The sequence below is a fragment of the Hyla sarda genome, chromosome 3 (genome assembly GCF_029499605.1).
Source record: "Hyla sarda isolate aHylSar1 chromosome 3, aHylSar1.hap1, whole genome shotgun sequence".
NCBI lineage: Eukaryota > Metazoa > Chordata > Amphibia > Anura > Hylidae > Hyla > Hyla sarda.
Genome location: NC_079191.1, coordinates 259,674,531 through 259,691,135, shown reverse-complemented (window position 1 = coordinate 259,691,135; position 16,605 = coordinate 259,674,531). Strand labels below are relative to the sequence as shown.

The 16,605-nt window shown below is 45.9% G+C and overlaps 1 protein-coding gene across 14 annotated transcripts in view; it reads left to right on the top strand.

Annotated features, from left to right (window-relative positions):
• Nucleotides 1-11,942: 11,942 nt before the first annotated feature.
• The window catches only part of PTPRK (protein tyrosine phosphatase receptor type K), a 400,600-nt gene continuing 395,937 nt past the window's right edge, over nucleotides 11,943-16,605 (top strand). For 3 of the 14 annotated variants that reach the window (XM_056566511.1, XM_056566510.1, XM_056566506.1), the window contains exon 1: nucleotides 11,960-12,585. In XM_056566511.1, coding sequence (XP_056422486.1) covers nucleotides 12,498-12,585 — 88 coding nt within the window. In that variant the 5' untranslated portion in view covers nucleotides 11,960-12,497. Of the gene's footprint in view, nucleotides 12,586-16,605 lie in introns of all 14 variants that reach the window. The other 11 variants (XM_056566508.1, XM_056566504.1, XM_056566514.1 and 8 more) reach the window with 7 other exon arrangements.

Genomic DNA, 16,605 nt, shown 5'->3' with positions numbered 1-16,605 from the left:
AATGATCACATATATAGACAGTGCTGGGATGTATATAAAGTACAGCTGTCATTACATCCATAGATGATCACATATATAGACAGTGCTGGGGTGTATATAAAGTACAGCTGTCATTACACCCATAGATGATCACATATATAGACAGTGCTGGGATGTATATAAAGTACAGCTGTCATTATATCCATAGATGATCACACATATATATAGACAGTCCTGGGATGTATATAAAGTACAGCTGTCATTACATTCATAGATGATCACATATATAGACAGTGCTGGGATGTATATAAAGTACAGCTGTCATTATATCCATAGATGATCACATATATAGACAGTGCTGGGATGTATATAAAGTACAGCTGTCATTATATCCATAGATGATCACATATATAGACAGTGCTGGGATGTATATAAAGTACAGCTGTCATTATATCCATAGATGATCACACACATATATATATATAGACAGTGCTGGGATGTATATAAAGTACATCTGTCATTATATCCATAGATGATCACATATATAGACAGTGCTGGGATGTATATAAAGTACAGCTGTCATTACATCCATAGATGATCACATATATAGACAGTGCTGGGATGTATGTAAAGTACAGCTGTCATTACATCCATAGATGATCACATATATAGACAGTGCTGGGATGTATATAAAGTGCAGCTGTCATTACATATATAGATGATCACATATATAGACAGTGCTGGGATGTATATAAAGTACAGCTGTCATTACATCCATAGATGATCACATATATAGACAGTGCTGGGATGTATATAAAGTACAGTTGTCATTACATCCATAAATGATCACATATATAGACAGTGCTGGGATGTATATAAAGTACAGTTGTCATTACATCCATAAATGATCACTTATATAGACAGTGCTGGGATGTATATAAAGTACAGCTGTCATTACATCCATAGATGATCACATATATAGACAGTGCTGGGATATATATAAAGTACAGCTGTCATGACATCCATAGATGATCACATATATAGACAGTGCTGGGATGTATATAAAGTACAGCTGTCATTACATCCATAGATGATCACATATATAGACAGTGCTGGGATGTATATAAAGTACAGTTGTCATTACATCCATAAATGATCACATATATAGACAGTGCTGGGATGTATATAAAGTACAGCTGTCATTACATCCATAGATGATCACATACATAGACAGTGCTGGGATGTATATAAAGTACAGCTGTCATTACATCCATAGATGATCACATATATAGACAGTGCTGGGATGTATATAAAGTACAGCTGTCATTACATCCATAGATGATCACATATATAGACAGTGCTGGGATGTATATAAAGTACAGCTGTCATTACATCCATAGATGATCACATATATAGACAGTGCTGGGATGTATATAAAGTACAGCTGTCATTACATCCATAGATGATCACATATATAGACAGTGCTGGGATGTATATAAAGTACAGCTGTCATTACATCCATAGATGATCACATATATAGACAGTGCTGGGATGTATATAAAGTACAGCTGTCATTACATCCATAGATGATCACATATATAGACAGTGCTGGGATGTATATAAAGTACAGCTGTCATTACATCCATAGATGATCACATATATATAGACAGTGCTGGGATGTATATAAAGTACAGTTGTCATTACATCCATAAATGATCACATATATAGACAGTGCTGGGATGTATATAAAGTACAGCTGTCATTACATTCATAGATGATCACATATATAGACAGTGCTGGGATGTATATAAAGTACAGCTGTCATTACATCCATAGATGATCACATATATAGACAGTGCTGGGATGTATATAAAGTACAGCTGTCATTACATCCATAGATGATCACATATATAGACAGTGCTGGGATGTATATAAAGTACAGCTGTCATTACATCCATAGATGATCACATATATATAGACAGTGCTGGGATGTATATAAAGTACAGCTGTCATTACATCCATAGATGATCACATATATAGACAGTGCTGGGATGTATATAAAGTACAGCTGTCATTACATCCATAGATGATCACATGTATAGACAGTGCTGGGATGTATATAAAGTACAGCTGTCATTATATCCATAGATGATCACATATATAGACAGTGCTGGGATGTATATAAAGTACAGCTGTCATTATATCCATAGATGATCACATATATATAGACAGTGCTGGGATGTATATAAAGTACAGCTGTCATTACATCCATAGATGATCACATATATAGACAGTGCTGGGATGTATATAAAGTACAGCTGTCATTACATCCATAGATGATCACATATATAGACAGTGCTGGGATGTATATAAAGTACAGCTGTCATTACACCCATAGATGATCACATATATAGACAGTGCTGGGATGTATATAAAGTACAGCTGTCATTACATCCATAGATGATCACATATATATATAGACAGTGCTGGGATGTATATAAAGTACAGCTGTCATTACATCCATAGATGATCACATATATATAGACAGTGCTGGGATGTATATAAAGTACAGCTGTCATTACATCCATAGATGATCACATATATAGACAGTGCTGGGATGTATATAAAGTACAGCTGTCATTACATCCATAGATGATCACATATATAGACAGTGCTGGGATGTATATAAAGTACAGCTGTCATTACATCCATAGATGATCACATATATAGACAGTGCTGGGATGTATATAAAGTACAGCTGTCATTACATCCATAGATGATCACATATATAGACAGTGCTGGGATGTATATAAAGTACAGCTGTCATTACATCCATAGATGATCACATATATATAGACAGTGCTGGGATGTATATAAAGTACAGCTGTCATTACATCCATAGATGATCACATATATATAGACAGTGCTGGGATGTATATAAAGTACAGCTGTCATTACATCCATAGATGATCACATATATAGACAGTGCTGGGATGTATATAAAGTACAGCTGTCATTACATCCATAGATGATCACATATATAGACAGTGCTGGGATGTATATAAAGTACAGCTGTCATTACATCCATAGATGATCACATATATAGACAGTGCTGGGATGTATATAAAGTACAGCTGTCATGACTAGGGGATCTGCTACTTGCTCTGTGACCCCGTACCACCCTGCCACCCCCATCAATAACCACATTACAACACTTATTTTGGTGGAAAAGGCCACAGCGGCCACATTTATTAAATAACCATAATAAAATAAATATATACTTTAACTTTACAATAACACAGAAAACAGTCGGGTAAACATTACCCATTAACATTATAACATTTTACAAATACCATAGTGCATAACAGTGTAAACAGTTTTCCATTTCCTACCCCAAAGGTAGGGGAACCTGAAGGCAACCTGAGTTATTCATCGGGCTCCTACTTTGCCCTTGGCCGTAAATCAACGACCCAAGGACACCCCCTTCAGAGCCCCCCGTTTTCCACCTCAACCGCTGAGGTGTCACCAGTGACTGGGGCACCGCCCCCAGCCCTACCACACCATTCTGTTCACACCTCACTCCAATTCTCCATCAAGTGCCTCTAGGTCCCCCTCCCCCCACTACCTGCCACGACTGCCTTGTGTGACTCCTCCCTCACGGCCGACCACCCACCCACCGACCACCTGACTGCTCTCACCACCACCTCCTTAATTTCCAGAACCCACAAATCCATCCCCAGGGGGTTCAGATGGACCCCGTCAGCGTCCATAAAATCCCAGGAAGGAGTCTCTAACTCCCGGTGGCGCACAACCAGGCCCCCATTACGCGCCATGAAACGACCCACCACCTGATTAACCTTGGCCCTCGCCTTATTCAGTCGGACGACCGAACGCGCCTCCCTCCATTTGAACCGCGCCACAATGTCCGACCAGACCACCACGATCCCGGGGAAGGACGACCAGATCCGCAGCATGTCCAACTTAATATCATAATAAGATCATTGCCACCTAGGTGGACTACCAACACGTTGGGGGGCCTGTCCAGCGCCGCGTACATTTGCAAGAGGGGGAGCAGTCCCGCCCACTGCAAACCCCCCCCCCCGACCGATCCACCGCACCTGGGCCCGTTCCCTATCCAGACCCAACTGCCTCCCGGCCGGGCGAACGTGTGCGCGCGAGGCCCCATGCCTCACGTACGAATGTCCCACGATCCAGACCAAGCACGGCTGACCCCCTGTAAGACATAAACACGAAAACAACCCATCACTATTCCTGCCTTACTCCACCCACATATATTTTCCATAAAACAAAAACACCCACAGAAAAGCACGCCCACCCCCTACAACATCTGCGGGCGCACATATAATCGGAACCGGTCAGATTCCCACCTACCAATCCTCCGTATCGCTTCAGGCCCCAAACCCCACCGGGACGCCTCCGTAGCCGCTCCTATCCGAAAGGAGTGCGAGCTGAACCCACCCGCATCCTTCCCCAGCTTTTCCAGGCAAAAACGAAAAACCCGCACAAACTGGTACCGGGACAAAAATTCCCCGTTCGCATGAACCAACAGAGGGCCCCCCATCACAGTCCGAACCCTTAAGTACTCCCGAAAACAATGCACCGGACACATGCCCCCGCCACCCAACGCCGCCAATCGCACAGCAAATCCCCTCCCCAGCTGGTCCGTCTTGGACCTGCGCACTTTACACACTAAAACCGAACCTTCTAAGCACACATCCCCAAACAACAAACCTCCCTCCCGAACCTTACTAGGCGCGACCAGCTCCGAAACCCGGAACGCCCCGAAAAACGCCAGCGAGAAAGCCAGCCGAAACAGCAACACCTCAAAACCAGACAAACACACCGTCCCCAAGACCACCCCTATATCCGCCAGCAGCTGGAAAGAAACGGGCCGCCGAGCATCACGCTGCACCACCCCTCTCCGAAAACCCCTGGCAGCCAAACGCACCCTAAATGATTTAGTGACATCAGAAAACCCCTGACACCTAAACCAAAACCCCAGAGCCGCCATCCGGTGGCTCAGCCCCGACGGGGACACTCCATCCCCAAACAATCTCCCAATGTAAAACAAAACTGCCATTTCCCAATCCCCATCCTTCAAAACCCCCAACTCCACCACCAAAAGCTCCCATTCCCGCCAACACTTACTATACCCCGCCAGGTGCTATCACAGACCGACCGACGAATCAAGGCAAAGGCCATTCTCAAACCACTTGCCATAACTCCTCCGGACAGGGGATCCCCTGCGACTCCGCCTCCGGCGCCAGCTCCCGAAACCTGTCCCACTGAAAACGAGAGAGAGACTCAGCAATCTCATTACAGATTCCCGGGACATGTAAAGCCACAAACTGCGCATTCAACAATAAACAGCGTAACACCAAACGCCGCAACAGCCTCACCACCGGAGGCGATTTTGCCGTTTGTGCGTTCACTGCCTGCACCACTCCCAGGTTGTCACACCGGAAACAGATCTTCCGATTGCGCAACTGCTCCCCCCAAATCTCCACCGCCACTACAATCGGAAAAAGTTCCAAGAGCGCCAAGTTGCGCACCAAGCCGCCCTCCCGCCATGCCATCGGCCATTCCCCCGTGCACCACTGACCCTGGAAGTAAGCGCCGAAGCCACAGCTACCCGACGTATCCGTGAACAGCTCCATGTCCCAGTTGGACACTTGCCGTTCCATGATAATCGACCGCCCGTTATACCTGTCCAAGAATTCCAGCCAAATCCGCCCGCAAGTCCGCGGACAACCGCACAAAGTGATTCGGCCGTCGTACACCTGCCGTAGCACCCGCTAAACGCCTACAAAAAACCCGCCCCATGGGCATAATACGGCATGCAAAATTGAGGCGGTCTAGCAACGACTGCAAGTCCCTCAACTTAATTTTCCGAGTCAGCAACGCCCCCTCAATCGCCCCCCTCAAATCCCGAAGCTTGTCATCTGGCAGCCTACACTCAAAGGCCACCATGTCAATGACAATGCCCAGGAATTTCAACGTCGTGGATGGCCCCTCCGTCTTGTCGGGTGCCAAAGGCACCCCGAAGCAGGTCGTCACCCTCTCCATCGTCTGCAGCAAACTCGCACAGGTCGCCCTACCAGCCTGACCCACAAACAAAAAATCGTCGAGTTAATGTAGCACCGAAGGCACTTGAGCCTCCGACCGCACTACCCACTCTAAAAACGTGCTAAAAAAACCTCAAAAAACGAACAAGAAATAGAACAGCCCATAGGAAGGCAACGATCCACAAAAAACTGTACCTCCCAACAACACCCCAACAACTCAAAACTGTCCGGATGGACCGGAAGGAGCCGAAATGCAGCCTCAATATCCGTTTTTGCCAACAGCGCACCCCTGCCGTACCGCCGCACCCACTCAACCGCCGCATCAAACGACGTGTATGACACCGCACATAGCGCCGGGTCGATACCGTCATTTACCGACTCCCCTTCAGGAAAGGAGAGGTGGTGGATGAGCCGGAACTTATTCGGCTCCTTCTTGGGAACTACCCCCAGCGGAGAGATCCTCAAATTCGGCAGCGGCGGGGCCGCAAACGGCCCCACCATCCTACCCAGCTCAACTTCCTTAAACAACTTGGCCGACACCACGTCAGGATGACCCAATGCCGACGTCAAGTTGCGCTCCACCCCCAAGTCCCTAACCAGCGAACACGGAATACGAAACCCCTCCGAAAACCCCTCCCTCAGCAACTCCGCCACCCGCCTATTTGGGTACGCCTCTAGAAAAGGAAGCATCCTTTCCACCCTCACCGGCGTGACCCCCTTTTGCCTCAACATCTCCGCCCTTTCCCTTCCCCTTTCTAAAGCACCGCGACAGACCATGGGCGCCTCCGCAACCGGAGCACTCACGACGAAATCTGCACGTCTCCCCAAACTTACACTGGCCCTCATTAAATTGCCAGCAACACCCTTTTGCTGCACCGGCCGACCAGACCCAGCCCCAGATCCGCCAGCCCCCTCCCGAAAGGACTGCTGTCCCCCTGGAGCGCGAGGCGCCGCCATGAGTTTCATCCACAAGCTGATATCCTTGTGGTCCCACCGCAGCGAGGGGCGCACCGCCTTGCGCTGCCGGAACTGCTCGTCATATCGCAGCCAAGCGGTGCCCCCATATGTCCTATAGGCTTCCCCTACCGAATCGAGATAGCAAAAAAGGACGGAACAATTATCCGGCGCTTTTTCGCCAATAACGCTCGCCAAGATGGCAAACGCCTGCAGCCAATTATTAAACGTCCGAGGTATCAGCCGATACCGTCGGCGTTCCTCCTCCTCCTTCTTTGACTCGTCAGGTTTCACCCTATCCAGGTTGAAGTTCTCCAACGGGAGCAGCGAAAAAATTTCAACATACTCCCCCTTCCAGATCCGCTCCCGAACCTCCGCCTTCAAATGCGCACCCAGAGGCCCCTCAAATCAGACGTAGACCTCCCCTTTCGCCGAATCCGCCAAACGCACTTCATTCACAACTTTTTCTCCCGCCTTCCCAACCGCCGCTCCAGGGACCGGCAGCCCACCGTCCCCACTCACAACCACGACCGAAGCAACCCCCCCTTCGGCCACCCCCGAACCGCCGCTCGCCCAGACTGCCGCCGGTGACCCCGCCCCAGGAGCAGCCCTATCCTGCAAAAGATCCCGGACATCCCGCAGTAAAGAAGACGAACCCTCCCACAAACCCCCCCAACCCCAGACCCCGAAGCAGTGTTCCACTCACCCGACCTCTCTGGGGCGGACGGCCCGGCGGTTGCCGCTCCTCCTTGACCTCGGCGTGTCGCACCTCCTCCGGATCTCTCCACAGCCAGCACTTGACCCGCCGCACTGCCGACCCGGGCGGCCGCTGGCGGCACCACCACACTGGCCACCGCAGGCCGCAGGTCATCACTTTCATCCCCGGCGACGTCCTCAGCAGCTGAGACAGGAGAGGCTCCGCCTCCATCCCTCTCATCCTCGGATACCTCCTCACCTCCTCGTGCAGCCCTGGGGGCGGAGCTAACCTCCCGCTCCCCCCGTGCCTCCCGACCGGAAGCCGGACGTCGTCTGGGGGACGGATCCTGCCGGCGCCTCACCCCTGCAGGCGCCGCAGTGTGTCCAGTGGTCCGTCCGCAGGCTCTCCCGACCCCATAAGCCTCCATACCCGCGCCCCGCCGGGCCGCTGGTGACACGCTTCTGTCCACTCCCGACCGCCGGGCCCTCCCAGTGCTCGGAGCCTCAGCACTGGGACCTGCCGTCAGTAGCTCTGCCTCTCTCCTCCTGCTGCGTCTTCTTGCAGAGCGCCCCTGCTCACCACGTGCCGGCTCCACCACTCCCCTCCCCAGCCCGAGATTCTTCCCAGCAGACTCACCGCTATCCGAGGAGGGAGCAGCAGCAGGCCTCACCGGAGGGTCCCTGGCGGGGCTCTCCTGCCGGCGCCGGGAGCGTGGGATCGCGTCGGGGCTCTCTCTGGATGGTGCCCTGGACCTCCTCCTGCTAGTCCGCGGAGGCGCCACGGCAGCTGCCGACGTCCCCGCAGCATCACCGTGGAGCTGCTGGTCCAGCCATCCCGTGCCTCTCCTCCAGACCTCCTCTCTCACCCGCCGGATCGCTGCGTCCAAATCCATCATCAGATAGCAAGACTCGTCGTCTGGAGCAGCTCCAACTTCCTTCTCCGCGTCTTCAGGTAAAAGGGGCCCCTTCCGGTTCCGGGCCTCCTTTTAACCCCTCCGACCTCTTCCTTAACTCCCCCTCCTCTATGCCCCCTCCTTCCCCTGACCTGCCTTTGATCCCTATCTTACTTTCCCGCTGCGCTGCCCCCTGTCATGTGCCCCCTCCTCTCCCACTTTGCTTCCGATTCAGAGGCTTTCTTTACATCTACAGATGATAACATATATATAGACAGTGCTGGGATGTATATAAAGTACAGTTGTCATTACATCCATAGATGATCACATATATAGACAGTGCTGGGATGTATATAAAGTACAGCTGTCATTACATCCATAGATGATCAAATATATAGACAGTGCTGGGATGTATATAAAATACAGCTGTCATTACCTCCATAGATGATCACATATATAAACAGTCCTGGGATGTATATAAAGTACAGCTGTCATTACATCCATAGATGATCACATATATAGACAGTGCTGGGATGTATATAAAGTACAGCTGTCATTACATCCATAGATGATCACATATATAGACAGTGCTGGGATGTATATAAAGTACAGCTGTCATTACATCCATAGATGATCACATATATAGACAGTGCTGGGATGTATATAAAGTACAGCTGTCATTACATCCATAGATGATCACATATATAGACAGTGCTAGGATGTATATAAAGTGCAGCTGTCATTACATCTATAGATGATCACATATATAGACAGTGCTGGGATGTATAAAAAGTACAGATGTCATTACATCCATAGATGATCACATATATAGACAGTGCTGGGATGTATATAAAGTACAGCTGTCATTACATCCATAGATGATCACATATATATAGACAATGCTGGGATGTATATGAAGTACAGCTTTCATTACATCCATAGATGATCACATATATATAGACAGTGCTGGGATTTATATAAAGTACAGCTGTCATTACATCCATAGATGATCTCATATATATGTAGACAGTGCTGGGATGTATATAAAGTATATCTCTCATTACATCCATAGATGATCACATATATAGACAGTGCTGGGATGTATATAAAGTACAGCTGTCATTACATCCATAGATGATCACATGTATATATATAGACAGTGCTGGGATGTATATAAAGTACAGCTGTCATTACATCCATAGATGATCAAATATATAGACAGTGCTGGGATGTATATAAAGTACAGCTGTCATTACATCCATAGATGATCACATATATATTGACAGTGCTGGGATGTATATAAAGTACAGCTGTCATTACATCCATAGATGATCACATATATAGACAGTGCTGGGATGTATATAAAGTACAGCTGTCATTACATCCATAGATGATCACATATATATAAACAGTGCTGGGATGTATATAAAGTACAGCTGTCATTACATCCATAGATGATCACATATATAGACAGTGCTGGGATGTATATAAAGTACAGCTGTCATTACATCCATAGATGATCACATATATATAGACAGTGCTGGGATGTATATAAAGTACAGCTGTCATTACATCCATAGATGATCACATATATAGACAGTGCTGGGATGTATATAAAGTACAGCTGTCATTACATCCATAGATGATCACATATATAGACAGTGCTGGGGTGTATATAAAGTACAGCTGTCATTACATCCATAGATTATCACATATATAGACAGTGCTGGGATGTATATAAAGTACAGCTGTCATTACATCCATAGATGATCACATATATAGACAGTGCTGGGATGTATATAAAGTACAGCTGTCATTACATCCCTAGATGATCACATATATAGACAGTGCTGGGATGTATATAAAGTACAGCTGTCATTACATCCATAGATGATCACATGTATAGACAGTGCTGGGATGTATATAAAGTACAGCTGTCATTACATCCATAGATGATCACATATATATAGACAGTGCTGGGATGTATATAAAGTACAGCTGTCATTACATCCATAGATGATCACATATATAGACAGTGCTGGGATGTATATAAAGTACAGCTGTCATTACATTCATAGATGATCACATATATAGACAGTGCTGGGATGTATATAAAGTACAGCTGTCATTACATCCATAGATGATCACATATATAGACAGTGCTGGGGTGTATATAAAGTACAGCTGTCATTACATTCATAGATGATCACATATATAGACAGTGCTGGGATGTATATAAAGTACAGCTGTCATTACATCCATAGATGATCACATATATAGACAGTGCTGGGATGTATATAAAGTATAGCTGTCATTATATCCATAGATGATCACATATATAGACAGTGCTGGGATGTATATAAAGTACAGCTGTCATTATATCCATAAATGATCACATATATAGACAATGCTGGGATGTATATGAAGTACAGCTTTCATTACATCCATAGATGATCACATATATATAGACAGTGCTGGGATGTATATAAAGTACAGCTGTCATTACATCCATAGATGATCACATATATATAGACAGTGCTGGCATGTATATAAAGTACAGCTGTCATTACATCCATAGATGATCACATATATAGACAGTGCTGGGATGTATATAAAGTACAGCTGTCATTACATCCATAGATGATCACATATATATAGACAGTGCTGGGATGTATATAAAGTACAGCTGTCATTACATCCATAGATGATCACATATATAGACAGTGCTGGGATGTATATAAAGTACATCTGTCATTATATCCATAGATGAACACATATATAGACAGTGCTGGGATGTATATAAAATACAGCTGTCATTACATTCATAGATGATCACATATATAGACAGTGCTGGGATGTATATAAAGTACAGCTGTCATTACATCCATAGATGATCACAAATATAGACAGTGCTGGGATGTATATAAAGTACATCTGTCATTACATCCATAGATGATCACATATATATAGACAGTGCTGGGATGTATATAAAGTACAGCTGTCATTACATCCATAGATGATCACATATATAGACAGTGCTGGGATATATATAAAGTACAGCTGTCATTACATCCATAGATGATCACATGTATAGACAGTGCTGGGATGTATATAAAGTACAGCTGTCATTACTTCCATAGATGATCACATATATATATATATATATATATATATATATATAGACAGTGCTGGGATGTATATAAAGTACATTGTATATTGGAAGTGCGGGGATGTGTATAAAGAACGACTATATCCGTAGATGATCACACATATGGACTGCACCGGGATCAGGTATATCACGCTGCACTGCCGTCAATATGACACCCACAGATAATCGCGCCTACAGCCGGTGCCGGGATCGCCCTAGTGTGAACATGCACTTCGCAGTGTCTGGCCGTGCTGAGATGCCGTCCTGTGCAGTCCTTCTACCTGCTCATCCAGCCGCTCCTCGGCGTCTCCGCCCCCCGCAATGTCCTCCTCCTCCCCCTCCTCAATGTATGTAGTTTCCAGCAGGTAACCCGATCCACTGGTGTGTAGCGGCAGACTCCGGCAGTCACTGGATCCACAGCTCCCATCTCCGCCGGATACTCTTTCTTGCACCTTAGCTCCAGTAGGGGGCGCTGCTGTGCCCGTCCCCAGGGATTCCACATTCCCGAGCGGGGTTAGCTTGGTATACCGGGGTGACGTCAGGGCCGCCTCCTCCTCTTCCCCCAGCCGAGCCCCTGAAAGTAACTCTGGACTAGGGAGTGCTAGGAGCCGCTGAGCATGGAGAACTGTGAGTGCGGAGCGGCCACCGGAGAGCGGACTACCGAGCCCCGCATGTGATCCGTGCGCGGGGAGCCCTGAGGATTACTAGTGCGGAGCCTTACCTGAGAAACTTGTGCTGAGGATGGACGGCGGCGTCTACCTGGGACTACTGCTCGTCCTGCTGCTCGGCACCCCCATGCTGGCATCGATCCGAGGACAGTTGTCTGCAGGTAAGTGGCTCTGAGCTGCGGAAACTTCCCCGAGCCTGTCCCCTACCCGGCCCGGTGTCCCCGACACTCTCCTAAACTTCACTGTGTGCGGGGGAGGGGGTGATACCGAAAGTGCCTCACGTGTAGCCTGCAGTGTATACAATACCTACGTATATACAACATGGATGCTACACTATACAATACTTATGTGTATACCACACTGTATACTATAGGCTACAATGTATCCAGAAGGAGCGTATATAATAAGTGCATATACATCACACGGAGGCTGCCCTGTATACAGTACAATACATATATTCAACCTGAACTCTACAATCCATATACACCACATGAAGGCTGCCCTGTATACAATACATATACACCACATGAAGGCTGCCCTGTATACAATACATATACACCACATGAAGGCTGCCCTGTATACAATACATATACACCACATGAAGGCTGCCCTGTATACAGTACAATACATATATTCAACCTGAACTCTACAATCCATATACACCACATGAAGGCTGCCCTGTATACAATACATATACACCACATGAAGGCTGCCCTGTATACAATACATATACACCACATGAAGGCTGCCCTGTATACAGTACAATACATATATTCAACCTGAACTCTACAATCCATATACACCACATGAAGGCTGCCCTGTATACAATACATATACACCACATGAAGGCTGCCCTGTATACAATACATATACACCACATGAAGGCTGCCCTGTATACAATACATATACACCACATGAAGGCTGCCCTGTATACAGTACAATACATATATTCAACCTGAACTCTACAATACATATACACCACATGAAGGCTGCCCTGTATACAGTACAATACATATATTCAACCTGAACTCTACATTACATATACACCACATGAAGGCTGCCCTGTATACAGTACAATACATATGTACAACCTGAACTCTACAATCCATATACACCACATGAAGGCTGCCCTGTATACAATACATATACACCACATGAAGGCTGCCCTGTATACAGTACAATACATACGTACAACCTGAACTCTACAATCCATATACACCACATGAAGGCTGCCCTGTATACAATACATATACACCACATGAAGGCTGCCCTGTATACAGTACAATACATATGTACAACCTGAACTCTACAATCCATATACACCACATGAAGGCTGCCCTGTATACAGTACAATACATATGTACAACCTGAACTCTACAATACATACATTTACACCACATGAAGGCTGCCCTGTATACAATAGGTACACCACATTTGGCTGAGGTGCATTCAGTGTGTGTGTATATATATATATATATCTCACACACACACCTCTGAAGGATGAGGTGTAATATATACACAATCTGGGCAGTATCAGAGTATTCAATATGTATATACAAACTTAAGTCTGCAGAGTATACTATACATATAATATAAAAGGAAGGTTGCCCCACATGGAGGCAACAGTGTATACAATGGGAGATATATAAATATATCCCACATAGAGGAAGCAGTGTATACAGTTGGTAAATATACCACACAGGGAGGCAACAGTATATAAAGTAGGTTATTGTTCCCCACATGGAGGCAGCAGTGTATACAGTAGGTATATTTACCCTACATGGAGGCAGCAGTGTATACAGTAGGTATATTTACCCTACATGGAGGCAGCAGTGTATCTACCCTGCAGTATACAACTGTGTACACACCACTGGTAGCAGACAAGTCTATGAGGAGCTTTGCTCCTGCCCCGGGACACCACACAGAAGCCACCTCCTGTCCTTTGTTCAGGTAATAGAGCAGGTTGCATGAAGGCGTCTGTGTGGACAACATAAGCAGGAGACATGTCTGTGCCCTGAACCTCATATACCTGACGTCCCCTTCTTTATCACTGATTGTAGACTTCTAGGAAGGTGGGAATATACACCCCAAACGCAGACTACAGTGTATACTTTGTAGTAAGTAGTTATATACCCCAAAAGCAGGCTATAGTGTATACTTTGTAGTAATTAGTTATATACCCCAAAAGCAGGCTATAGTGTATACTTTGTAGTAATTAGTTATATACCCCAAAAGCAGGCTATAGTGTATACTTTGGAGTAAGTAGTTATATACCCCATGTGAAGGCTACAGTATATACTCTGTAGTAAGTAGTTATATACCCCACGTGAAGGCTACAGTGTATACTTTGTAGTAAGTAGTTATATACCCCACATGAAGGCTATAGTGTATACTTTGTAGTAATTAGTTATATACCCCAAAAGCAGGCTATAGTGTATACTTTGGAGTAAGTAGTTATATACCCCATGTGAAGGCTACAGTGTATACTCTGTAGTAAGTAGTTATATACCCCACATGAAGGCTACAGTGTATGCTTTGTAGTAAGTAGTTATATACCCCACGTGAAGGCTACAGTGTATACTCTGTAGTAAGTAGTTATATACCCCACATGAAGGCTACAGTGTATGCTTTGTAGTAAGTAGTTATATACCCCACATGAAGGCTACAGTGTATGCTTTGTAGTAAGTAGTTATATACCCCACGTGAAGGCTACAGTGTATACTCTGTAGTAAGTAGTTATATACCCCACGTGAAGGCTACAGTGTATACTCTGTAGTAAGTAGTTATATACCCCACGTGAAGGCTACAGTGTATACTTTGTAGTAAGTAGTTATATACCCCACGTGAAGGCTACAGTGTATACTCTGTAGTAAGTAGTTATATACCCCACGTGAAGGCTACAGTGTATACTTTGTAGTAGTTTATCTTGTATACTTAGACATTTTATTACTAGCTCTTACATTGCACCTTGGTCACTGTCCATAAAGCCTGATGGGGACATTATATAGTAAGCAGTTATGTAACCCAACACCCCCCAAGTAGACTACAGTCTATATTTTCCAGTAAGTAATTGCACGTGAAAGCAGCAGTGTATATAGTAATATCTTGTATACTCCACTGACACTGTGCACACGTATCACTAGCTGGTCCCTCATGCCTGGCACCCCTTACCCTTACCCACTTAAGAAAACCGCACCATACCTGTCCTCAGGTTGTGTGTGGTATGACAATGCAACGGAGCTGCAGTACCACATATAAACTGAGGTCAAGAGTGGCACTGTTTCCAGAAGAAAGCAGCTATGCATTTCTATTGGTTAGATAACCCTTTTTGAGATGTCAGGCTCACATGTAGGCAGCATTGTATACTTTGTGGGACATAGCTTTGTGTGCTCGGCTGTTAGGGAAACAGTGTAGAGTTCATGACTGGGGCTGGATGACTGTGTCTACAAGTTGTTTATGTCTCCCTCCTCCTCCTCCTCCTCCTAGCTGTGAAGGAATAGTGAGGAATCTCTCCCCTCCCCCCTGGTGATCACATTACTGCCTGAGCCCTGACTGCTGCTAACTTTATGTTACATTAGTGTTGGTCAGATCTGCTTCATGTCCTGTATGTGTAAAGACTGGAGCAGATCCTGTTGGCTCGCTAAAGTCTTTTAATGCAGTGTTTCCCAACCAGGGTGCCCCCAGCTGTGGCAAGTTGGCTGTCCAGGCATGCTGGGAGTTGTAGTTATGCCACAGCAGGAGGCACGCTGATTGGGAAACACTGTGACTTGTTATTCAGCAGTGCTCGGAATATCTTGACTGGGATAGTGATGACTGGGAGTTCACAGGCAGCCAAGTAGGTGAGTTGGCAATTTTAGAATAATTGCCTCTCCGAAAAATTCCCCTGTAGTGATCAAAAAGTGTGCGGAAAACTTCTAGCTCAGCTGAAAGGTTGGATTAGCAGCGAGCGCACATCTTCCTTCAAGCACTGGGTCTAGAGAGGAGAGATGCTGGCGGTTTGTGTGCTCATACTGCCTCCATGCCGAGATTGCTCTCAGCTGCTACTACAAAGGATTATGCCTTTCCTGTGAATACAGCACCGGTACGGCTGGCCGTGAAAATAAAACAGCCGGCGTAAGGCATTATGGAGAAGTTCCTTAAGAAAGGGAGAAAATAATTGGCTTTCGTACTCTGCGGAACTG